The sequence below is a fragment of the Nelusetta ayraudi genome, unplaced genomic scaffold (genome assembly GCF_046127955.1).
Source record: "Nelusetta ayraudi isolate G7.1 ecotype Tasmania unplaced genomic scaffold, CSIRO-AGI_Nayr_v1 ptg000151l, whole genome shotgun sequence".
NCBI lineage: Eukaryota > Metazoa > Chordata > Actinopteri > Tetraodontiformes > Monacanthidae > Nelusetta > Nelusetta ayraudi.
The window spans coordinates 2,315,334-2,341,688 of NW_027466201.1; the positions used below are offsets into that span (position 1 = coordinate 2,315,334).

Sequence of the window (26,355 nt, forward strand, 5' to 3'; positions counted from 1 at the left end):
TCTGTGTCAAAAACTTGTTGAAGCCCTTTTCCCCTCCCAGATCCCCAAACTTTTCCAAATGGGTTTCTGCAGTGGCAGCGTTCTGTCCGATGAGATTATCAGCTTTCCTCTGGCAGGATGTCGCTGCTCCCTGGGTAAACCTTTCCTCCCCCTTCTCTTCCTCTTTCCAGGATGGTTCTCTGGGTAACATTGATGACCTTGCCCAGGAGTACTCTGAGTACTACAACACCTGCTTCAGCGACGTCAGCGACCGCATGGAGGAGCTGCGCAGAAGACGAGTCTCCCAGGAGCTCGACATGGTAAAAGCACACAAACGCACAATTCACTCACACTGTTGGTGTTGCCCACCCTTAAATACCCTAAAATTCACTGACTAGCTATAATGACTTATTTTCCACAAATCTTGGCCAACAAAGTCTTACCGGGGCCCTGTTATGGCCACTTCCAGATTTAATAAAGTAGTTTTGTTGGTCTGCTTCCAACAATAAACGAGGTTTGTCTGGTCAGAACAAACAAGACAGATGTTTCTCTCACTCATCCTGAAGAGGCTGTTTCTGGCTCTATTCCGCCTCCCCTACCTGCTCCATCTGTGGCTTGGAACAGCTCACTCCGTTGTGTTTGGGCAGCCACTCAATGCTAATGATAGCTACGGGAAAGATGACTATGACTATGTCTTAGGCGATGAAGCTTTTCCTCCATTTAAATTTGAAATAAAAAGTCTGCGTAGGCATTACTATGATAATCAACTCAACAACCAAGAAACTCATCATTTTGGTTACTGACGTGCGAACAAATGCACGTCAGTAACCACTTTAAAGAGCTGGAAAAAATCTGTTTATCATAATCGGACCCCTCAAAAATGGTAATGAAGCACAATGCTTTTAAATTATCCTTAATTATCCTGAAAAAAATAAAGTCCCGTCCAAGCTCCAGGGGTCCGTGGTGGGTGTGGGGAACCTCCTGACAAGGATGTGGGCTCGTGGGGCACCCATTGGTTGCCGGGCAACACACAGACCAATAAAGGAATGCTGGTGAAGCCACCAAGGGGGCCGAGCTTTGAACAGCACAACAACTCTTGTGGACACAAATGCAAGAGCAAGTGTTTAGTGCCGGGCTGAATTCATCACGGCTCTGTAACACATTCATGCCAATGTCAATTGGTTGGAAAATACGAATGCATAAGCAATTATTCAGATCCTTGCAATCCCCCCCACCCCACCCCCCATTATAATTGCACATATTTGCGCTACTAAATGAATATTGAAATTCTACCAAGTCTGCAAGAGCCTGCTAATGGTATTATGGTATGCCATCTCTAAAGGGGGATTCCTCTGCTTTAACTACAGTCATGTGCTTTTCATGGGGTTGACAGCTCTGGTTTGGTTGTATACCTGATTTATCATGCGCCCTCTTGTCCAGGATGCAAGCGGACACCCTCCTCTCAATGCTCTAGGCACTTTATTATAATAATCCTGCATGCATATTTGGATATCGCCAGGCGGCAATCATGCAAATGTTTCAGAGCAATGCGGATTACCTCAGTTTTTTTTTTGTTTTGTTTTTTTTTTAATAGAAGGCTCCATCCTCAGGAGGTAAAGCTCAGAAAGAGGAAGCCGTGAGGTGTTACTTTACGGTCTGTGAGGTAGAAAGGGAAGAGGAGAGCTGAGCAGGCCCTGAGCATGGAGCTGAGCACGGGGAAGGTGGGGGGTGAGGGGGTCTGGCGGACAAGGATATGAGCAAGAGGAAGACGGAGGGAGGAGGCTGAGGGGATGGTGAGTGCGAGAGCCTGCAGCTGTCCCATCGCTCTTGCAAAGTTTGGCACCAAAATATAGGGAACGAGGAGAGGAAGAACAAAGGGCGGGTGGAATGAAGGTCAGACAGCACCTTCACCCAAAGTGAAGCTCCAGCCCACACTGCAAGGATCGAACTTGGCTTGGATTTCAATGTGGTTGTTATTATTTTATTTTTTTGCTGAAATTAGTTTTGGGGATGATGCATTTAAGTCTCAAGACGCGTGCGCTGTATCGCACTGATAGTGATTGTTTTGCAGTGAAAGTGCACGTTGATGCTGATGTTGCTAAATAGAATCCCCAGTTAGCAGTTTTCGTCATTTTCATTATTCCACTTTGCTGTATGGCTGCACAGTCAGATTTAAAGAGTGCTCAACTGAAACGCATAAGTTTAACAGGTGTTTGATGTGTGCATTGGTCATAAACTATGTTGACGGCCAATAGGTTTTATTTTGAGAGATGCACAAAAATAATTTCAAAATGTGAACCTTAAGAAAAGTTGATGTAGATGCAAGACAGTTTAATGAAAGTTACAAAGTTAATCAATAACTTGTTGTTTGCATATACAGTCTGATCATCTTAGATATATTTTGCAAGCTTATACACTACTGTTGGGTGGAATATTTAATAATAACTTGCAGAGACGGTCATTTTACAGTTACAGTTTGCAACAATGGTTGCAACTGGAACCCTGACGGCAACCGCAATGCTGATGTGGCTCTCAGCAAAGACGAGTTCGATCACCCCCCCCCCCCCCCCCGCCCCCCCCACCCAGGCTTGAACAAATGGTTTTGGATTGAAGACGCCGAGATGGAAAGAGAAACATTGAGCCAGTGAAGGGCCCTCCTTCCCGAGGACCAATAGCAGATGTTTAGGGAAGGTCACGACGTCCAAGTCGAGTAAACACAGAGACATTTATTAAGTGGCGCTCCTTGAAGGACTCGGCCTTTGGGGGAAAACACTGTCACTTTCTAAAGGGTACCGGATGGCGGGTGATGCAATTATTTCTCAGCGGCTTCCCCCTCCCTGTCCAGGCATTGTCTTCCTCGCCATCAGTCAGTTGTAAAAGGTCAGTGTGTTGCCACTCGTCAGTGTTCGCTTGCCTCCCGTCGGCGCTACTGCACACCTGCCCGCCGAGCCTTCAGAGAGACGCGGCTGAGCGACGACGTGCATTCAGACGTGATGGTCACTCAAGGTCTCCGTTCGAGGCTCGTTGTACTTACAGGGTGAAAGGGCTGAACTTTAATAGACCTTGACTGTCAAACTGCAAGCAAAGGGAAATAAAAAAGTCAAGAGGAAGTAGACGCTGGATGAGGGAACAGTTCACGTCAAGCAAACACTGAAAAGATGGGAATTATAAAAATTTCCCATTTAAAAACCACCAGTGTCCACATTTTGGCTGTGGTCAGCAGGGTAGCAGCATTTCGAAAGAAGAAGCTTTCTAACCGAAGTTTCTGTTCTTTAAAGGATGCAACTTTATGTCTCGCTGCTAATCTTTTTTTGGCCTTGTCAGTAGTTTGCACATTTGATAAAATGCCAATGCCAAGATCTGTTTCCTGCGTGTACATTTTTTTCCCCGCTCGTGTTCACTTTTAGTTTTAAGCACTGTCCCCGTGTTTTGATAAAGGTGTCCTCGCTCGATGACAAGCTGATGACTGAGGCTCTCTCAAAGATGCCTATCGTAGCCACTTCCTCTCTGCGTGTCCGTGTTGGTTTTAATCACTGACATGGACAAAGGAGGTTAAATAAACTTCCCCCTTTGGGAATGCGATCTATAGATTAGCGCCGCCATACACGGTGCTTCTGTATAGGCACAACATTGTGCGGTTCCCACTGGGGTGGCTGTGTGGTAACTCTGCAACACTGATTGCTGGAGTAGAGAGGAAATCCACAGTCGTTTGAAAGAGGAACCGAGGCCACGGAAAGGTTGCCACGCTTCTCCACCGGTGGGCAAGCTAACATCGCTTAGCGTGTAGCGCTACGTCTTCGCTATAATATCGAAACGCAAAGACCGTTAAATCTTTTCAGTGCAATTTAACAACCTCGGAATTAACCGCCAAACTGCTTCAAAGGTAACATACTTATGGGATATTTAAATTTTCCTGTACATGTTGCTTTTTTAAAAGAAACATTATTTTGGATAATTGCTTTTGAATCCAGGCCAACTGGCCGCATCTGTTTTGCAGCCTCTCAATCCAAAGCACAAATGAAGCGCAGTGGCCTCGCTAAAAGGCGGAATAGTTATTGTTCACTTTGACAGCCGCTACTTTCAGTGCTTCAATTACGCGGATTAAAAGGCTTTTGTGTTGTTGTTTGTATTTTATTGTGTGTGTGTTTCTTTGCCGCTTCTGTGAGTGGTGTTCAGGAGTCTTGAGTGCTGCTCCTGGGGAATTAATTCCTCGTCTTTCACCAGAGGATTTTGGGGCGGGGGGAGTGTGAAGCGTTTCCTTCTTCCTCGGGATGCCATGTCCGCTCACCCAGGATTCATGCCTCAGACATCTAGATGACAATATCTTGGAAATGTGAACAGAAATAGATTCTGTTATACATACATATAGAGCTATGCTGTGTTTTTCTCTTAAAACTGTAGGGTTTTAGCCTTTTTTTCCCCCCACGTTTTTCAGTTGGGATCGATCCAAATTAATGCACGTCTCTCAAAATACAACCACGTAATGAATGCATGCCAATGATTGTCATGAAAAGTTCAGAGAGCATCTATAGTAACGTCGACAAATGTATCCGTTGTGGAGAATCAAGGTGGCCACACAGAATGAACACTTTCTGCTTTGCTTCATTCTTTGGTAAATACATGGTTGCGCTGTTTACGCCTCAATGAAAACACACTCGAAGGCCTTGGCTGCCGTCTGTCAGATTGATGTGCTAGCCGCAGGGATGGTTTTTCTAATGGTTTTTCTAGCCCTGTGGCTTGACAGTTGGGGGGTCAAGTCTCAAGTACTCGCTTGTTTTGTTTTGCCATGAGGTGAGGAGCCGTGCGGAACATTGCGGTTAATATGCAAACGCCCGCGTGAAGCCCTCCAAAGTGGGTCAGGTCAGCGGGGTTGAAGCTGCAGGGCCTGAGAGAACGACAGACTGGGTCATAAATTCTGGCTGCTTATTTACCCTATTTCTCAGCTCCGGGCCCGTGGCTGCAGAGCGGCGACGCACATTGAACGCGCCTGATCTGCGAATAAACCTTCTGTTGCCACAACATTCAACTCAAACATTAGTGTAGCACAAAGGGCGGCACCGGGATTGGGCCTCTGTTGTTGAAAAATAAAGATCCGATAATGGGTATAACATCAGGTCCCGGAAAATGAAATAGGCGGGAGGAATGGAGGTCAGACAGCGTCTTAGTGTGGGCTCGATGAATTGAAGCTCCAGCCTGCGCTGAAAGGATGAAACTTGGCTCCAATGTGGTTATTTCTTTATATTTTTTTGCTTAACTTTGTTCATGGTCATGGTCCATATCACACTGGCAGTGATTATTTTGCACTGAAAATGCATGTTGGTGTTGGTGCTAAAGAGTATCACTAGTGTACAGATAAATTTAATTTTTTTACCTTTTGGTTTTCAGTTCAGCTGGTCTGATTTAATGACGTAGCTTCACAAATGGAAGTGGTCCAGCGTCGGTCTTTACTCAAGCTGTTGAATCTCACACCAGTCTTTCCAGTCTACCAAGTCACTCGGAACCACCCCGGCAAACCGGAACACGCCCAGTCTTTCGCAAACCAACGCCGCTTGCGAACCTTCCCCAAACCGAATTTCCTTCTTTCCCGCCCACCCGCTTCTGCCCTGCACTTCAGATTGGCAGCCGGTCCCCGCCGTGGTAACTTCACGGCGCGGCCTTTCAAATTCATCTGCAAATGCTTTCGCAGAGGCCCCCGGTCCTGCGGTAGCGGCGCAGGAATTATCTGCGCTTTCTGGGTTAATGGGAAGGGGAAAAAAAAGCCAAGCGGCACTGCAGAATCGGAGTCACTTTACTGGGGCTTTTGAAGCTGGGGAGAAGCAAGGTTGAGTCGTTGCAGATGCTCGTTTCTCTGTCCGCAGACAGCGTGACCCTCATTAGCCGACTCTCTCCTCTCGCCCCCTTTTTTTTTCTCTCAAATTTTAACTCGGTTCAGTCACGCTTAAGCAATCAGTCTCGCGTTCGCCGTTCGTCGCACGTACACACGCGAGGGTTGAACCGCCGTGCATGGAATGAAAAAAATATATATGTCTGACAACCCGTGGACATCTGGAGGGGGAGGCACATTCACACACATTGATGCCAACTCGGGGTAGAAGTAGGCTACTATCTCTGGCTGAGGCTCTGGGTAAGTTCAAGTAGAGGATAACATCCCCCCTCTGGGAGTGTGTTGCGATGAGATCTGAGACTCACCCCCCCCCGCCCCGCCCCCCCCACTCTCCCCTTCAAAAAAAAAGAAAAAAGAAGCGTACCGAATTGAAATTCCCTTTTGCAGAACTGTGTCAGTTTCGCCGGCTACTTCTCCACACTTCCCCCATTTTTTTTTTTTTTTTTTCGCCGAGCGGCAAGGCAAGGCAAGGCCGGGCACCCAGGTTTGCCAGGGATCCGATGTCGACTTTGGGAAGCACTTCACGCGGACGTTCTCAGCACATCCCCCTGCCGTCGCAGGCAGACGCGAAGCGCAAAAGCAAACAGGATGTAGGTGTTTTGTTTGTTTCTTTTTCCCCCCCCCCCTCTCCTCCCTCATCTTTGCCTCGGATTCTTCGTCCTCTAGGCCTTCAGTGTCGAGGGGTGGGATGCTGTGGAGGAGAGACACTGACTGGGTTTATCTCTGTCACTTTGTGCGTTCCGCAAAATCTCCAGCAAATATAAACTAAACTTTAAAAAAAAAAAAGACCTATGCATGCAAGCGTGCGGCTCTTCTGTAGATGCGCCAGCGTTCTTCAGCGCCGCAGCGATTGTTTCAACACGGCTCGCTGCCAAAGCCGTGCTTGTTTAAGGGATATGTGTGTTTGTGTTCGGTGCCTACAAGGGAGGAAAAAGCCATTCAGTGGGGTTCCAGCATTTCCTGCTGTGTGTGGACTGCTAATGCAATGACAGCAGGTCTGCTGGATGAGGGTTTTTCTTTTTACGGCCCTGTAGATTGCTGCTCTTTAACTTTCCGCCCCTCTGGGACTGAGCGCACGACTCCGGGATCTTCCGACATTTCTTGATTTACTTTCTGAAACGGACTTCCGGACGTGCATCTCTGCCCACGTGATTACTCTAACAGATTGATAAGTTAACAGGCCGAGACAGACAGAGAGAGAGAGTTGAAGAGCCAATGCAATGCAATGGATAGGTGAGGTTGGTGGGAGGAATGCAACCATGGCACAAAAAAGGTTAAATTGCGGGTCACTTTTTGTTTGAGATGAGGAAGCACGTTAGCTTGCGTGGAGGAAACGCTTCTTGATTCAGCTTCCTGTGACTGTCACATGAATAATCTTAATATATGGGTACTGAATAGAGAAGGGTATGCATCAGGGGCAGCCGTCTAATTTCCTGTTCTTGTGTTTGAGGAAACCCCGGGGTTCTTACTGCGGAAGCGGAAACAAACATTATGGTCAAGATAACCCGAAAGACTTGAATGTGTCTCCAGTGACCTCACCTGCTCGGCTATTATCGTTTTCTTTATCCTTGCTTGCTCGTTTCTTCACCAGTAAACATTCTCACCGAGTCTCAAGTTATCAGTGCGCCCCCCTTTACATCTTAAATGTAAAGCTCATTAGATTTACAGGAGGTGGCTGCAGTTGTACAAAAATCAGAAGAAAAAAAATGTCGCTATCTATTGATCGAGGTTCTTGGGACATAAACGTTTGCTATCAGCAAATCTGGTGGACATGGTTGCTGTTTCTCATAAGTCTCAGTCATGTGGTACGTGTTAGCCAAACAGGAATAGCTCACCCAGTTGATTTGCGGTGGGGCAGTAGCAATGGCATGATCTTGACCGCTTCCTTAAAATCTGTCAGTCTCATTTAAAATCAATGACATCAGACTTCTTGGCATTCTTGTCAGCATCTTTGTGTCTCCTTATTTTTACTGAAACAGTTCAAGAACTGCATAGCGTTTCTTTCTTTTCATTTTTTGGGCTTTTCCCTCCAGGGGTCGTGACAGCAAATCCCTTCCTCACACAACCCAGTACTTTAATTTGGACTTGGGACTCATGGGCGCTCATGAAGGACTCTTGTTTGTGCCTGCATGAGGCTGCATTTTTGGTTCTGAACTGCCCAGACATTGAACCTGGGACCTCCCAGTGTTGGGCCGGACACTCTTCCCTGCGGGACTCCTCGGCTAAATACCAGAATTTAAACATGTTTGCCAGTTGAAAACACAGGCGTTAGCGATGCAGTGCCCATTGTCCACTTTTTCTTTCGTTTTTTTTTTTTTTTGAAAACCTAAATGTTGGCAAACCTGTAACAATTAGAGACTGTAGTGAGCATGACCAAGCATGAGTAAAGACTCTGGTAATCCTCTCCGTTAGAGCTCAGGAGCATACAGCACACATAGCCACAAAACTATGCACCGCACAAACCGAACCCTAACCCTTCTGGGATCGAAGGAGGTTCCTCGTTCACGGGGATGAAAGGAAAGTTGCGGACTTGTCGTCGCTGAGGGTGCACCTGCTTTTGGACATGCTGATGCGATGAGGACACCTCTTTATTTTGTGTTAAGGGACAGCGATGAATGGAAATACAAGCCGTGACAGACACCGAGGACTGAGGTCAAGTTCAGACTAACATGCTGTGTTCGTGTCTTTACTTCTTTGCGCGATAGGTATTGAAAAAATGCTCAGTTTTATTCTCCTGCTTAACGGAAAGTCTGTCGGTTGGGTTTGTGCGAAAGAGGACAAGAACTGGACCGTAGGAAGAAAACCTTACCTGACTGGGTGCGTTCATTCCATTCCATTCCATTCCATTTTCATTCAACTCCATTTTCTAGAGTGAAAATATTTTGATAGATGCATCTGGTTTTGATCTGACACAGTTCCACTTTGTCTGCAGTGTCATTTTTCTTCTCAAGTGCAGTTCGCTGCAGCTCAAAACCAACAGGTGCCGGCTGCCTGGCACTAAGCAAGGCAAGGCTGCACCTTCCTCACTCGTTACGTGCGTAAGCGTTTTTGTTTTTTTTGTCCGCGTCCGGTTCTGCTAGAAAGACGGACACTCGGTCATGCGACACCACCGCCCAACGGCGCTCGCTAGCGAACCAAAACACGTATAGCTGGTTTTTTTTGCGTACCTCAAGCAAGACCTGACATGTGGAGGTGCGCCTGGCACGCCGCCTGCTTCACGTGCTATTGTTTGTTTTGGCTCTCACACAGGCGTGTCTCCAGTCTTTCCTACATGAGGGTGTTTTTAAGCACGTCAGTGCGCCGAGTCAGTAATCAACCCTCTGTTTTTTCTGCATACGCGCATCTCGTCCTCTCCAGCTGGGGGTGCTTTGTCTCAGTCAGCCGCCAGTATTTTCATGCGCTTTGTTTCTCACGTTTCGTCTTCTCTTGTCTTTTCGCTGCAGGAGAAACAGGATTCCAGCAGCACGTCTCTGCAGCTTCGCTCTGAGATCCAGGTATGCAGAGACACGGTACTCCCTAAAAGTCCCACATTATACTCACTGTTATTATTTTTTGTATTATTAAGGAATCTGGTTGAACAGCTTTGCTTATGGAAAGAAAAAAAATTGTATTACAAAATGGCGTATTTAGCCCTCTGTTTATTAGCATCCAGCAAAAATGCCTAATCTTAGCTTCCGGCTAAAAGTGACGCGTTGTAGTTTGCAAAGTTTGGCACAGGAAAAAAATAAGGAAGCTGTGAGAGAGCATAACGGAAGCTGTCACAAGCCCAGGAGTGTTATCAGTGCCCTTTGTGACATCACATAGAGCTCATTTCCAGAAAAGCATTCTTTAACATGCCCATTTCTAAAAAAAAAAAAAAATGGGGGGGTGGGGTGAGAAATGGAAGTAGAGCAGTTTTCACTTCTGGGGAGATGCACATCGTTGCTAGAAAAAAATTTGTTGGATTTTGTGCGATGAGGGACCTTGAAGTTGTTTTGTCATCACTTTTAAGTCTTGTTTGAGTCAAAGGTTAATCTCCACCACCCTCCTTCCCTCTCTCTCTGTCTCTCTGTGCCCTCAGGAATCACTAGGCTTCAGCAGTCAAGTGTCCACTCCAGAAACAGACAGAAAGTATGTTTTACCGCCCACACACACACACATTCACAGCCTCACACACACTCACACACACACTTTTCATCACTGTAACCTCTGGCTGGAGTCATCGTGGGACCCTGAAATATGGCGCGGGGTGAAATGTGTGTCCTGCCGCACGTCAGAACGGCGAGCAAACGCGGCCGCCGTCTGGTTTGCATCAAGCCGCGCGAACCTGGGAGGGAAAAAAGGTGACGGCCATCGAGAGCCCAAGATAAAACAAATGGAGGCCGACTGCACGCAGCTGCGTGGCTCCTGAGAAAACGGAGGTCGGGTCCTCCAGCGGGGGGAACCGCAAACCTTATTGATGAGCGCAGCGGCGTGCGCTCCTGCACCGCCGACCTTCTCGCTCAGCTCCAGCTGCTCGGGGTTTTGAAACGTGTTCACGGGTTTACCAGAGAGCGCACACAGTTTATAGTTTCGCTCGGTGCTTTGTCAGTGTAAGAAAAGAAGAAAAAAAAAAACGCATCTTGACCAGCAACTGTTGTTTTACTTCCTGAGGCGGCAGATAACAGCTGTTTTGTTTTGGATTTACTTCTTTAAACTGTATTGTTACACTGATAAGCAATTAGGCCCTGGTTGTTTACCCGCTTTTTAAAGAAATATTTCAGGGACTTTTATCTTTCCAAAAATTAGCCTGACCCTCCCGCTAGAAAAAACAAAATTCTCGCTCTTGAAATGAATCAGTCACAGTTTCCTTGTCCTGAAACAGCTCCAGGGGAGAAGTTACTGCTTTGCTCTTTCCAGTGCCGAGGCAACTGTTCCCACCCACCAAACATGCATCTACCAAAAAAAAGAAAGAAAAATTGCGGTTAAAACGAAGAACACAATGTGGTCGAACAGTTTAACGGCAAGCCGGTGATTTAGCGCTGACTTTTCAGATCGTGTCGCCACTGCTGCTGCTGCTGCTGCTGCTGCTGCTGCCAGCTTCCTGCAGACTAGAGCGACCCCCCTCCCCCAACCCTCCATCAGACTCTCCTTCTGCAAAGACATTCAAAATTCTTCCCAAATGACAAACCAACGACTTGAAGTTTGGTGATCACAAGCCGCGCTGCAGTATCCTTCCATCCCTCGGCGATCACCGCTTCCCCTTCTCCAGGCGAGCCGATGGCGCTTGGCGAGAAAGTGAAATAAAACCAAGAAACGGAAGGGAAACTGGAGTGGGGGGGGAGGCAAGGAAGGGCAAATTACAGAAAACACCGCTGTTCTTCTTTTTCTGGTCTTTGTCTTCTCATCATCATCATCATCATCGTTATTAAGAGGAACTGAGGCCAATCAATGACTGGCTCTAATTATAGTCATCATCGTTATTAATATTATTGTCATTATCATTATTATTGAATGAACTGCATTCAGGGAACAATTTGTTTCAAGCACGATGACTCCAGTCAGTGATTTTCCAGCGGCGTCACATTCCCGCTCCAGAAGACGGATGCCAGCCGAGCGGATCGCAGGAGAGAGAGAGAGAGAAAAAAAAAGAAACTTTTCCACGTCCTCGCGGTCGCACATTCATGCCCGCTCGCTTGGTCCGTCGTGCTTGAATACCTGCTGCAGTTTAAGGAATTAAAAAAAAAAAAAAATCCCCACTGGCTTCCTCCTCTCGGCCCATTCTCTCTGCTCGCCTGCTTCTCTTCCTTCCTGCCTTTGTGTCCCACCGAGGGGAGGGTGACGGCCAAGAACCACGGCAGCGCGGAGAGCTGGATTGGAAGGGAACGTGGGTGGGGTTCCTTCTCACTCCTCGCTTCCTGTCATGTTGATTTTTGTGCATTTTTTTTTCTCCTTTTTCTTTCTTTTTCTTTTTTTTTTTTTTTAAAGCCACCACTTTACCTCATTTCTGTGCACAAAATTGCCCCCAATGGCTCTGCGTGAGATCACAGCAGCAGGTTTTTGGATCCAGGGTTCGCTTGATCTCTGGCTAATGAGAGCAGCTTTTGAGGACGGGTGTCAAATGGCTCCTCGGAACCAGAAAAGAAAGAAACAGACAGACAGACTGGCTGTCTTTCACTTCCCTGTTTGCTGGGGTAGAAGGTCACCCAAAACCTCTTGACAAGTCTAAAACAGTCTGACCTTTTTAGCCCCATGAAGGTCATTTTCACCTTTCTTCTTCACCTCTTCCTCCTCCTTCTCCTCCTCCTCCTTCTTCTTCTTCTTTTCATCCATCACCGCTGCATGACCCTCCCGCGGAACCGCCGCCACCGCCTTCACGTGACGACCACGTGCGGCACAGGAAGCGCATACCACACACATGATCTCTTCTCCCATGGCCGTGCGTGTCGAGCAGACAAATGCAGAGGATGATGGGAACCAGATGGCAGAGATTTTTCAAATGACGTCTTCCTCCTATTGGGGGGGGGGGGGGGGGGGGAATGCGAGAAGGAGCCCCTTCGACCAACTGCGGCCAACACTTTCTAATTCATCCCGCTTTTCGCGCCTTTTCAAGGAGCGAAACCCCCACTGTCGCGATCCATCCTGGTGTTTGCCCAGTGAGGTGTTCAGGTGTAATGGTGCAGTTTGAGCTAGCTGGGCAACCTATTGGAAGTTTGCTCTCGTGAAGGACCCAAAACCCCAAAAGTGGAAAATGTGGCATCATGGGTTTGAGTAAAGTAAATATTGGCGATGCTCACATCGGCGTGGGTATCAAATTTTAAGTTGTCGCGCAATCATGGTGGGATTTGCTTTCTTTCCACTGATGGACTCCATCGCTATCGCCAATGCCACTTTCATCGGAAAAATGATCGCAAAGTGATGAGAGGAGAAAGATTAAATTTTCCACTGACGAGCTCCATCACCGTTGTTCTTTCGTTCATGGAGTCATGTGATCTTGCCAGGCCCCGCCCCCTCTGGTGCTGAATTATGACATCTGTTGGATTCCAGTGAAGTCAGACTGCAGTCGCGTTACAGATCGTCAGACGTGTCCAATTTAAAATGAAATGCATAAAAGCAGCTGGAAAATGTATTTTTGCTGCTAGATCCCATACGGACAGAAAAAAACAATCAGATTTGTGTCATTTACGGACGCTTCCGTCATCGCCTCTCTGGGCAACACTGCGCTCTGCGATAAACCATAACCTCTCCCTCCCCTTCCGCTTGGTTCTGTCATCACTTCGCTGGCACGAGACGGGCACTGCCTCCTTTTAAAGGCTGGCGTCCCCCAAGCGATGACAGGACAAAGTGGTTCCTTCCTTTACTGTTTGGAAAGGCGATTGATTAATGGGCATTGTTGTCCGGAAGGGGCGGAGCCGCCTTATCAGCCGGGAGTTAAAAGCAGAGAGGCCGAGTGAACTCGATGAAAGCCTCCGTGTGGCCAAACGTATAACTGCTGATTGGATTTTACGAGTGTGTTGATTTTATGTGTCTAAGGGAAACCGCCTGCGACAAATAACTAAATGGAAAAAGCAGCCGTGCATCTGAGGGATCTGCGTTTTTAACAACTCTATTATGTTGGAACTCAAAAGGGATCGCGTCAGCGTATTTGCTAAATTGCAGCCCTGGCAGAGCTGCCATTAGTCGCTGTACAATGCCGGAGGAGCATTTTTCTTTCTTTTTTTTTTTTCTGGCAGGAAAAACGCACGCATAGGGACAATAAAATTTGCCTCATACGCAGATGACTTCTGTCATCCCTTCCCCAGTTAACCTCTGACCTCCTCTGTGAACCCCCGGAGAGTTCATCCCTCTGCCCTTCCCGTTTTTCACGGCCACAGTCACAGACAGTTCCTGCCTCATTGTCTTGACACAGCTGACATATAGAGGTTTGCTTTGGGCTGGAGAGACGCAGGGGCAGAGCTGTTTAATGGAAATGATGCAAGTGCCAAGTCGCACCAGAGTGTCCTGCACATGGATACTTTTCTTTGGCAGCACACCAAGAAACACCAGGCTAGCAGGCTATTTGTATCTGAGAGACTTTGTATCAACCACTTGAAGGAGTGTGTTGGACTCCTTTGCATTACTGACAAAGCAGCCAGAAAGATAACTAGCTTGTTATCTATCTAACTAGCCGCTAGCTGCTAACGTTGCAGCTGCTCAGTTGCCTTGAGCTTTATACACAAGCTTTTGAAGCTACGTTGGACTTCTAAAACCTGAGAGATAGTTAGCGCGTTATCTAGCTAGCTAAGTGGAGTTGCTAATTCTGAACCCAAGACGACTCCATCTATACATAACAAGTCAGATAACAATAGCGGTCTTGATTTGCTTGGTCTTTTGTTTGGAAGGTAAAAGGGATACTTTATTTTTACTGTTGCACCGATGTCTGATAGTATTGAAATTCTTTTTTTGTCTTCCTAAGTGTTTGTTAGCACGTGCAAGTGCATGCTAGTAAGTTGGTAGCTAAATCAGGAGCCATCGATTAATTCATTAGTAGAGGTCCTAGTGGTGATATAAAAGAGAGGAATTCCGTACCTTCACACATAAAGGTTCAGACAAAGTTCAGAACACTGTACTTAATATCGTTAAAGAAACGTGGCTTATGCTAAAGAGATCAGAAAGGGGCGAGACGTTGCCCGCTCAGTGCCGGAGAACAGAGCAAAAATAGAAAGGCCTGGTGAAAGATTTAAGGTTAAACCGATTAAGTTGGCCGGGCGCACAATAGCCGGAGTGACACACTCTTTCAAAGACGTGGAAGCGCTTTAAAGTGTGTGTGTGCGCGCTCGGCGCGACGGTTTAATTTATAGAGCGTGGAACACGGGGGAGGACCGGAGGGGCAGGAGGGGGGAGCGCCTATTGAGCAAGTTCCATTAGCATTAGCTTTGGCCCTAGCCTATCAGAGAGGGGTGGGGATGAACACAGGGGTTCAAAACCATACAGGCCTCCATTCAATTACCATCTCATTATGTTGCCATGGCAGCCGGGGCCTTAAAGATTTCCCATTGCGCCCAGAGAGAGGGCTTGTCTGCACACACACACACACACACACACACACACACACACACACACACACACAGTCAAAGAGAGAGGGAGGGAAGTGACCTGTTCATCTTGTTTTGATGCTGTCAAGCACTTTCACATGCCTCCACTGGCAACGCCTCCGACTCCGTGCGCGGACGGACTCAGCAGCTGTGCACCGGCACTCCCAGCTGTCGCACGGCATTCCGGTGTGTGAAAGCGTGCACGCGGCACCTCGCTCGGCCGTGCAGAACAGTGGAAGCGACGCGGAACGCGGCGCTGCCCTCAGACGGGAGTTTAGAGTTGAGAAACGGGGGCTATTTTCCTCTCGCCGGGCTCTGATTAGCTCGAGAGGTTTCACAGACATATCAGATTATTTTCCATTTCTTCCCCCTCCGTTCTTCCTCGTGACCACACAAACGGGCTGAGTCTGCCCTGTGGTTTCTCCTCCTCCTCCTCCTCCATTTCGCTCTCTTTCTTCATCGTCACATTCTCCCCCTACTCCCGTCGACTCGGCAAAAGCCCGTCACCTGCGCCAACACTGCACCCAAGTGGCCAACCCTCTGAATTGCAGCGCCCCTCCCACGGCTGCCATAAATCACCCGCTGTAGACGCAGGGTCGTGGCGAGATGCGGTTAACACAGACCAGAGGCTTTATGAAGACGCTTTGTGTTCTCCAATCACTGTCCGTTCATTCCTACTCTTATTTTTTTTTTCTTTTTCTCCCCCTCACCCAGAATGCCTCTGCACAAATCCAGCTCTGAGGACGGATCTGGAGGTATGTTGACGCATTTTTATGGTTTCCTTGAGGAACTGCCTTACAGTTCTCCACACTTCAGGAACTGTCATTGAAAATCACAAGTTAATACATTTATTAAAGGCGCAATGTGTGTGATTTTGTTTGCCCTAGTGGTAGGAAGGGATATTACTTACATCTTTCTTCTAGCTGCTGTGTTATTGATGTAAAGATAATAAAACACAGTTTTACTGTCTGTATTCAACTCAATTTTAAATTTTGAATTTCAAATTCCATTTCATTCTGCAAGAGCCTTTCAAAAATTACTCTTTATATTTTATTGCTTTGTTTTTTTGTTTATTTTTTACTTTATCTTAGTCTTACGGCCATACATGCAACATCTCTTTTTGTGAATCCCCTCTTTTAGGCAAATGGGACAACAAGAAGAAGAACAAATCTTTCTGGCAGAACTTCAGGAAGTCGGGCCACAAACCAGTCATGCGTCAGACGTCCAAAGGTTTGTGGCCCTCCGATCCTCCAGACCCATCCCGCCGTCGCTCCTCCACTTCATACTCGAACCTTCACACTTGGCTTCCTCCTCCCTGCAGGAGAGGACATCGGCTACGTCGCCAGCGAGATCACCATGAGCGACGAGGAGCGCATCCAGCTCATGATGATGGTGAAGGAGAAGATGATCACCGTGGAAGAGGCCCTGGCTCGGGTAGGAGACCTCACCCTGTTGCTGACCCACATCCCACCCCCCCTCCCCCCCCACCCCTTCCAGGACCACCCTGCCCTGTAACACCCCCTCCTCCCCACACTCTCGTTGTAGTTCACTAAAACGACTCACTCAGACTAACCTGCAAAAGTTTAGCATGTAGCATCTTAATCTGGCATTGTGATTGATGCGCGCGCGCACACACACACACACACACACACACACACACACACACACACGCTGAGAGATTTGTGTGAACACACACACAAACTCCAGGTTGGGGATTATGAGGTTATTACATATTAATTGAGGTTGTGAACCGGTCGAGTTTGTGTGAGTGTGTGAGTGTGTGGTTCTGTTCACTGTTGTTGGGGGTTTCCAGTCACAGCGCCACCTGTCGGTGGGAGGCTGCTGGTGCGCTGTTGTTTCTCTCTCTGTGTGGACATGGTGGATAATCACTCAGCTCTCCGTCTCACTCCATTCTTTTCAATCAGCTCTCAGTGACTTTTCTTCATGCGCCGTCTTCTTTTCCTTTATTTATTTTTTTCTTCACCTCCATCATGGTTTCTCATGGTCGTCCAGCGTTGTGTTGCTCTCCACAAGGCCGATGTTAATGACCTCCCGTTGCACTGATTCAAGTGTCTGCTGCCTTCCTGGCCCAATAACTCGATCCTGCCTCCTGTCTCAACTGGAAACAATCAATGACCTGCCTTTGTGGACAGCTTGTCTGACTTCCTGTTGTGCTTGTGTGTCTCATATTTTATTGTTTGTTTTTTTTGGTTTTGTTGTGGTGCCGATGAATATTATCATCATAGTGGTTTTCATTTTGTATTTGCTGGTCAGTCTATGCAGAGTGCATCAAGGGATGTGGTGGGAAACCTAAAACCTGAGACGTATGGAGTCACAATGACTCAGGAATTTAAAGGTCCCACGTTCCAAACATCTTCATGTATTTGGATCAAGCAGTCGCCCTCAAAATTCCAAACAAGGAAAAATAAAACAGTTTGCCGCCTCTCTTTTATTAGCAAGACTATGTAAAGCACCGTCCTGTCTCTTTTTCTCTTCAAAGTTAAAGCAAACTTTAAAAAAAAAATGTATTTAAAGTAAAAACGTTCAAAATACCCTTTTCATGAGAAGGCCACGCAGAGCGTCGTGATTTGATAGAATGTCACTACCTGTATATATGAAGGGTGAACAAAGCTGCCAGAACATGTGGCAGGATTTCAAGAACTACTATTACTGTCCCTTTGTGTTGTCACTAAGGGTTGATTGTCTGGCGGAGCAGCCAGGAAGTAAAGTTTGTCTGTCCAGAATTCAGAGACTCACACTTTCAATCCTTTATCCCAGATTCTATTTTAACCTGATAACTGTTTTATGCTTGTTAACTGCTTTTAATTAATTCTGATTACTGTTGTGGCGATTTTCTTGTCAAAATATAAAGTGCGTTATAAATCAAATTTTTTATTATTATTATTATTATTATTATTATTATTATTATTATTATTATTAGTTTGAAAATAAATATGATGAAATTGGCAAGACATGGCTCCTTTGAAATTCAACTTAAACATTCGACTCCCCACTACATCCCTGGTGCAGCACTAGTGTGTGTGTGTGTGTGTGTGTGTGTGTGTATCCGTGTGTGTCTGACTGCATCCACTGTGGTGTTCCCGTGTAGCATGCCTGCAGGTGAGAGTGCGTGGCCCCGCCCTGTTCCTCTGCCTCTCCTAACTCTTCTTCTCCACGTAGCTGAAGGAGTATGAGCTCAGCAGACAGTCCGGCAGTACTGACACTGCAGAGTGGACTGACGGGTCTCCGGCCAATCTAAACCAGTCGTCCAGCTGCAACGTAAGTACACCCCCACCCCACCCCCACCCACCCTTCCACACCTCCTCTGTTAACTCCCACCTCTAGACGACCCGAGGTTGTTTTGTTTTTTTTCTTTCTTTTCCCTCCAGCAGACGAGCTCGTCGTCAGAAGGGGGACGGGCGTTGTTGCGAGTGTGCGTCTGTGTGTGTGCGTGTTTGGTGTGTTAGCAGACAGAATCAAGCAAATGTGTTCAAAGGTGTATTTCACTCCAAATCACAACGTCAAGCCCTGAGTTTCCCAGCTCTGGGTCGATAGAGGCTCACCATGCGTTTTCCAACTGTACGCTGGTGACACCACCAGGCCTCTACTGGGTGGAATTCTCCCCCTGAACATGTTTAAAAAGTCTCATCAGAGCCTCACTCCACATCAGGGTGAACATTAGACGGGTGGAGCGTCGGTTTTTGAGTGAACTTCCCCTTTAATCCGCACTTCAATCAAAGAAAGATGTTTAAAATTTGACCTGTTGGCAAATGTTAATGTGCCGTTGCAATGACCTTCCTTCAGCTTGATCTTTCCTTTCTCTTGCCTCCTTCCTCCTGACAATCGGCCCGACTGCGGCGCAGACCTTCTCTCCACCATGCCACATGCACTTTGACGTTACGGCTCTTTTGTCTGTGTCGCGATTCGCATGCAACCCGCGGCAGGAATTCGCGGCGCGTTGCCGGGTGTCGCCACTGTCGGTGCTGCTTGTATTTAACCCTGCCAATTTAAGTTAAAATCCTGGATTAAGAAAATAATCACGTGGATGTTCAGGTTGGGCTTGTTTCCATCAATGATTTTTTTTTTAAAACTGGGCAGCGTCGCCTCTTGACTGGTCTCAAAAACCCTTTTGAGGATTATTTTGTGTTACAGAGCCGGAGCTCAGACAATCAAATCTTTTTCAAATCTTTTTTTTTTTTTAATTATTTTTGTTAGATCGAGTCTGGCGCATGTTGACGTCCACTTGTGTGTCTGTTGTGTGTTTTGTCGCTGCGCCTCTCGTCTTTTACAGATGTGGGTCAGCTGCCGCGCAGTGGGCTGTTCACTGTCATAGTTTGGGAGGAGCAGGCAGTCACACTGACCCAGTTCTTTCTCTTTTCTTTCTTTCTTTTTTTTTTTTAAACAGGAAGTGAATTTATCCAAACACACAAAAAAGTGCTCCAAAAAAATATTTCCCACCGCAGTCATATTGCCTGTGAAACAGCTGCAAAAAAAAAAAAAGAAAGAGGGACAGTTCACTCTGCTGCTGGATCTCAACGCTTCCATTCGGTCTCACCTGCGGAGGAGACGCACAGTCAACCGTTTTCTCACGTCATTTGTTGTTCACCCTCCTCGGAAATCCAGATTGATTCCTTCTGTTGGAAAGTAATTGATAATTCCGCACATCAATCAATTCATATAGTAAATTCCCCTCAGTCTGTTGGGTTTTTTTTTGTTTTTTTCCTTCCTCCGCTGGCAGAAGCTCCACCGCTGAAGGAAGATGATTGATTTATTGTTAAAATAAAGGAATCCCGACAAGTGGTGGTTGATAATTCTTGAGGCGAGATCTGGAGGCTTGGAGGGGAGGAGGAAATTAAGATGTCTGGTGGGGGGTTGAGGGTTGGGGGGGGGGGGGTATAGAAGATCGAGATTTCACTCTCCACTCCTCCCTCCCTCAAACCCCTCGGGCCATGAAAAAAGTTCCAAATTTGGCTCCTTCAGGAAATACTGCAACGCTTTTGGGGCCTTGAGCGGTGTCGCATAAAGTCTCCCCCTTTTTAATGAATGGAATTAGGTCATTTCACCCCCCTAAAAAAAAAAAAAGAGTCAAAAACGAATGCGCTTCTGTGTTCGTGTGTGCGGACGTGTGAACATACTGCTGCCGCTTGTCCGGCCGAGAAACGTTTTGGCGACGCACAATCTTCCCCTCTGATGCCGTCTCCTACCCGCTGATCAGAGGCCACATTCCAGGGCCGACCATTAGCGACGCGGGCAGGGTCGTGGGGGGTACGCGGCGGCGGTAGGGGGGGGACTTCCAATGCTCCGATTGTTCCCACCGCACAGCACGCCCCCCCTCCCTCCCCAAGTCGCGGGCACATCCGAACTGAACGACTCCCCGCTTTGTCGCTCGCGTCTCTCAGTTGCGTTGCATGGACGTGTGACCGCGTCGGAGGGAGGCGGAATTGAACGTTGCGGGTCCTGTGGGACTGGTTTGTGCTGGAAGAGGCTTGGCGGGGCCAGACGTGAAGCAGAATCTGAGGTGGTAAGCTTCTTTAAAGAGTCTTTTATGTTGTTCTTTTTTTTTTTGAACATGGACTGTGTTTTCCCGGCCTGATGGTTGCGTCTCCTCCCCGATAAAGGCGCCGATTGTTGCAGCAATGTGCGTGCGAACCGAGGTGGAAATCCTCGTGCAGAATGCTTCCTCTTGTGTTTTTCCATCCAGCCCGACATAATTTGCGGCTTTCAGTTGGATTCCTCTCCTTTCTTTCTTTTTTTTTTTTTTTTCCCCCATATAGTTGTAGTTCCTCCATATACTTTGTTGTCGTCCTTTACGTTCTCGCTCTCGGTAGTTCAGGGGAGTTCGCTTTGAAACGGGGGGACGGTTGTGATGTCTTTTTACCGTATCTGACACGACTCTGAAGAGGAAGATGAAGAAGAAGAGCAGAGTGACAAGGCTGAGCTCCAAACGAGCCTCTTTTATTTCAGCTCGTCTCGTTCATTCCGGTCTCTTCTCTCTCACTCTCGCTCTCGCCGGGTTGTTATTGCACTCCGCTGTCTGACCCTGAGCCACCGGAGCGCGAAAGAACTCACCTCTGGTTATTTGAGCGGGTTATGGCTTTTCCCAGAAGTCCACCTCTGCAGTCTGTCAAGGGCTGAATTGAAGTGCTCGTTCTGCTTCACCGGGCTGATCAGTCGTTAAAAAAAAAGTATGACAAAAAAAAATCTGCCTCTGAAATGAAGAAAGTTTTGAAAATAGTTTTGAATGGATTCTTACAGATGTCAGTATTCTCATTCCTGATTGGTTGGTTGTTATCCGTGCCAAGCGAGATGGGACCGTCCCTTCACTCAGCAGAGTTATTGGAGTTGTTTCTGAGATTTGTAGAGAACAATGTTTGATGTGAAAGTGCTGCTTTTACAAGTCATTCCGTGTGTGTGTGTGTGTGTGTGTGTGTGTGTGTGTGTGTGTGTGTGTGTGTGAGAATCAGAGGTTGGTGTTGCGGGTTTTCCGGACGGCGGCTGCGTCCGTCAAATCCGACCAAGCCGCAGCTCTTAACGTCGGCCCCTAATGCATGTCAGCAAGCTGTGAGCCAGCAGCTGCGGTCAACAACAGCAAGGCAGCACTTTTCCTCCGTCCTCCTGTTGTTGGCGCCGAGCTGAGGGAGAAGGCTGCCGACAGCTACACCACGCTGACCCGTTCTGTTTGTGTGTGTGTAAGTGTGGGCTGGAGCACTTTTTATTTTTTTATTTTTTTTGCAAGCGATGCAGTCACCCTCGACCGTGGAACTGGCAGTACGCGACCGATGAGGTAGCGTTGCTCCGGCAACCGGAATCAAATAAAAGCAGGGGGAAAAAAATCAACAACAGCAAATGAAGAAACTTAGAAACTTGGCGACGGCTCTCGCCAGGAAGGGCGCCATGAAGCGGCCGGAGTCCATTCAGCTTCTCTCAAAGCGAGGCCAACTGACCGCCAGCCTGCAAGAGTGACTCACTGTGCCGTCAGCCTGGGGGTCTCGACTTTTTTTTATTTTTTTTTAGTTAACTGCACATTTCTGATTGTGTCGGGACGCCTTGTCAGCGGCCCATGTCTCACCTCACTAACGTCGACTCCTCCATCCTCAACAAAACTCCCATCCGTCGCGTTTTAACCACCTCGTTCTTTAAAGTCCAAACAGCAGCGGCATCATCGGCGGCGTGTGGATGTTATCAAGTCCGACCGTCCCATTTTATTGTGTCATCTCTCTCTCTCTCTCTCTCTCTCTCTCTCTCTCTCTCTCTCTCTCTCTCTCTCTCTCTCTCTCTCTCTCTCTCTCTCTCAGCAGTCACGTGAGCAGTCGGACGACGAGCAGTCGGAGGACTCGGTGAAGTTCAAGCGGCTCCACAAGCTGGTCAACTCCACACGCCGGGTCAGGAAGAAGCTCATCAAGGTGGAGGAGGGCAAGAAGCACGGCTCGGAAGGTTTGTCGGGTCTTGTTCATCTCCGTGGGGAAGTCGGTCATTGTTTTTGCCTTAAAGGATCCAGTGTTTAGGGTTTGGCAGCACCTAGTGGTGAGACATAGTAGCGTCGCCCTAATGTTAATCTTGGTTTTTCTTATGTTTTGTGTCCTGCTTTTGCATCCTTTGTTAGTCCATCACAACTCTGACAACTTTGATGACGAGAGTTGACACCCTGCTTGTGACGTCGTCACAAACACAATCATTAATCCTAATTAGTTCCATGTTTGTGGAACAACAAGAAGAGGCTGGGCTATTTTTTTTCGGAGATGATAACGGTTGTTTGTTTTTATTGTTTGGTGACATATAGTGCACATCAGCATGTCTGTCTTTCCTTCCTGTAAATGTTTCACATTGAGCCTTTAAGCTGAAGTTTGTCCTTCTTTCAAGTGTTTTTGCTTTTTTATGCGCTGCTGTCATGGGTTTTCCAAAATACTCAGGCTTTAAGAATGTGTTTTGGCATTACTTTGTGGTTCCCACCCCCACCCCCTCCACATTCCCCCGACCACAGACGGATCACTGAACTCTGCAGAATCCGATGTGTAAAAATCCCTCCTACTGACAAACGTTCCTCTTGTCTCCCCTCGACCGGTCCTGTAGACTTCCTGAATCTGGAATCGCCTGCCACGTGCGAGGACAACTCGGCCCTGTACGCGGGGGTCCTGAAGAAGCCCCCGCCGCCCCAGGAGACCTCGTTGGCCTCCCTCACCCAGGACGGGCTCTCCCTGGACGGCGACACCGACAGCCTCACCAACTCGCCGTCCTCCAGCAGCTTGGACACCTGGTCGGGCCACAAGCTGGTCAAGACCTTCAGCAAGTCCTCCAGCACCCACGGCCTCATCCGGCCCCCCAGGAGGACCCCCGTCGGGGGCTCCGAGGGCCAGGGGGGCTCCGTGTCGGGGGTCGGGGGCAGCGGCTCCTCCTTCTCGGAGCTGGATGGCTGCGGACTGGACGACGACGGCAAGCTGTCTCGCTCCACCACCGACGGGGAGATGCGGAAGGCGCTGGGCTCCATCTCGCACGGGGTAAGTGGCAACGAAGCTCTCTACGCCTACTACGGCCTCACCAAGCCCCGCCCCAAAGCACACGCCCAGTCCCGCCTCCTGATATCCCTGGACGACGGCACGCCCGCCAGCCCCAGGCATCAGCGCAGTGTCGGCGGCAGCGTCAGCCGCCACTACAGCAGTGGCAGCTGGATGCACCGGAAGCCCGACCCCAACTACGCCTATTCCACCAAGCACCTGTTGTACCACCGCTCGCGCAGCGCCAAGGGCCCCCAGGCCTCCCCGCTCACCGCCGCCCCGTCCCCCTCGCCCGTCACACGCTGCGACGTGGCCAAATCGAAAGGGTTCGGCAGCGGCGGCGGCAGCTGGGTCTTCCCGTCCCGCAGGCTGCGCGGGCGCACGGCGGTCAGCGAGCTGAACATCACCTACGTGGTGGAGCGGAGCCTGTACGGTCACCTCAACTGGGCCCAGCTGGTGCGGCCGGTGACCCTGAGCCGCGCCGAGCGCCGCTGCCTGCTGGAGGAGGACCGCGAGGCGGACAGGAAGTGGGCGGCCAGTGTGGACCGCTGCACCAAGCGGGTGCTCTTGCGCATCCAGCAGAAGTCTGTGAGTCCGGAACCGCGGAAAAAAGTTTTTTCCACACGTCGGCCGCCGCGTTCGAGCGGGACTCGGTGCCTCAAAGTTCCAGAGTTGTAGGAGGGGGTGTAGCGGCTCGAGCTAAGGCTAGCGGCTCTGTTCTATGCCAAGCCGCCGGTTCCAATATGGTGGACTATTGATTTTAATAGTGCATATGCCGAAAAAGTTTTTGGCTTCCGCGATATGCTGCCCATAGCTAATGTAACACTTCCCATCATGCCTCTGTAACTCCCGTGATACATCAGGATGCATCAGCCAATCAGAATGAGCCAAGAGACAGCACGTACGATGCCGTGACGTCACGTTGGGAATAAACTCCTTTATGGTGATTTTCTGGCCTTCATCATATATTTTTGAGAGATTAAAAGACCACAACTTAAAAATGTACAATAGAAAGATTTGTCATGAACTGTGATTCAGGTCGTAGTCGTCCTGTCAGCCGTTTTACAGGCGAATTCTTTTTTTGACTGTACCTCGAGTGGCCACTGGAAAAGAATCGCTGCGCCGTCATATTGCCAGTCTGGTATCCGCTTCATATAATGCATCCATGGTTATAGCACAGCCTTCAGGGGAAGTTAGTCCCCCGTCAAAACGCTGCGGCCCGAAAATGTCGAGCAGGTGGAACGAACATCATCCTCCGTGGCCTTTTTAAGCAAACGCCTTTGGCTTTCGGAGCCACTTAACTCCCGCTGAATGTGAAGCGATGTCGGAATGAGCAGTGGCCCACGCGGGAGGTTAAGTTGCAGACGTTTTTCTTTTTTTTTTTTGCGAGTGGCTTTCTGTAAATGTCAAAGCCCTGGAGGGACTCGCAGTGGATGGCAGCGGCGGTGATCCCTGTGGGCACCGGAGCTGCTCGTCCTCCTGTCCCCGGCCGCAGAGAAGTGCTTAAGCAGGGCTCTTCCAACGTTGAGTGCAAGTGACTCTGTGATCTTTTTGCATTTACCACCTTTTTTAAATGGATCTCGTCAGATGAGTGAGGATAGCGGACGAGAAGGAAACTGAACTGCACGGAGGAATACATTACCGCTAGGTTGCCCCTGTTTTGCATTAATAGAGGTGGACGGCAACGGGGCTTCTCTGACTCTGGCTGTAGAAAGAAAAAAAAAAAAAAAGTCAAGCCAAAATATTGTGGAATGCTGCCATCTGGTGTCTGTGAGGCAGTAGTGATCCAACAGAGGTGCTCTGCATTCATCAGTTCTCCACTGATAAACATGTCCAACATGCAGGCAAGAGGAATTTCTTGCTAGTCATAGGAACATTACCAAACTAAAAAAAAAGAGCAGATGTATTATTCAATTTACATTTTTCGCCATTTCCTCCCTGTTTTATAACATTGAATTACTGGGAAAGCAATACCGTGGCCCGGCCACCAGAGGGCACTCTAGATGTTTTGGCTTCACGTTTTCGGCAGCCCTGGTGTCGTCCGCCTCTGTTTGCAGCCAAGAGAAGTGGAAGGAACCTGTACAGGTGGAGGTGTAGCTGAGCTCACCCTGCAGCTTTGAGGCAACCTGAGTCCCGCCGTGTTCTAGTGACGTCACCGGAGGTCGTTCTCCTCATCCTCAGCAAAAAACACTTTTTTATGTTGTTGCTTTTTTTCGTGCTCTGTATTTTTTTTCTATTTTGGCCCGTGCCTCAGTGGTTGCCAGTGTAGTTTTTTTTTTTTTACATGTATTTTATTTTTATTCTTATTTTGGAGGACCATTTTTCTCTGGGTGCATGTCCATTTCACCAAACATCAACATGACATTTTTGACGTTCCTCCGAGCCTTCTTCTCTCCGCCGCCCCCTGCTCCCCCGGAGCTTTGTGATGTGGACTGCAGCTGTGGACATCGTAATATGTGCAACGCTTTCTCTCTCGGTGGAGGATCCCCTTGCCCGGCCCGTGTTTTATTAACTTAAGTGAGCGGTGCAGAAATCACAGCTCCGGAAACAAGAGGACGGACGATAAGCTGCTCGCCCACGGTGTCTTTTGGCAGGCGGGTGTTTTCCGTGTCCCATGTTGTTTACATGCTTTTTGGGTGACCTTGTACACGGCCCAGGGCAGGTTATAAATCAAAGGCAGCGCCAGCGATTACAATCTTGGATCTGTTTTTCCTCTTCCATGTCACAGTCTCCCCTCGTGTTCTAACCCCTTATCTCGCTGTCCTCCAGAGTCGGAACAAATTCTCCATATCACCCTGTCCTATCAGCAGCAGCAGCAGCAGCTTACTTTCTATCAAAGGTCTCACATGACGGCAGTTTTCATCTCAGACTCCAATTAACTTATTGTATACCTTTGGGTCCCTAGAAAACAGTGAATTTAGCCCACTGTTTACAGCCTCCTGCAATAAAAACCCTACTGAGTTTAACT

General features: G+C 48.3%; 1 protein-coding gene across 9 annotated transcripts in view; it reads left to right on the forward strand.

Annotated features, from left to right (window-relative positions):
* sash1a (SAM and SH3 domain containing 1a) overlaps nucleotides 1–26,355 on the forward strand; it is a 161,860-nt gene that overhangs the window by 118,465 nt on the left and 17,040 nt on the right. For 2 of the 9 annotated variants that reach the window (XM_076013412.1, XM_076013417.1), the window contains exons 2-10: nucleotides 171–299; nucleotides 9,307–9,357; nucleotides 9,924–9,973; nucleotides 15,610–15,650; nucleotides 16,036–16,125; nucleotides 16,217–16,329; nucleotides 18,076–18,174; nucleotides 22,191–22,329; nucleotides 22,966–23,390. In XM_076013412.1, the coding sequence (XP_075869527.1) occupies nucleotides 171–299; nucleotides 9,307–9,357; nucleotides 9,924–9,973; nucleotides 15,610–15,650; nucleotides 16,036–16,125; nucleotides 16,217–16,329; nucleotides 18,076–18,174; nucleotides 22,191–22,329; nucleotides 22,966–23,390 (1,137 nt within the window). Of the gene's footprint in view, nucleotides 1–170; nucleotides 300–9,306; nucleotides 9,358–9,923; nucleotides 9,974–15,609; nucleotides 15,651–16,035; nucleotides 16,126–16,216; nucleotides 16,330–18,075; nucleotides 18,175–22,190; nucleotides 22,330–22,965; nucleotides 23,976–26,355 lie in introns of all 9 variants that reach the window. The other 7 variants (XM_076013413.1, XM_076013418.1, XM_076013416.1 and 4 more) reach the window with 5 other exon arrangements.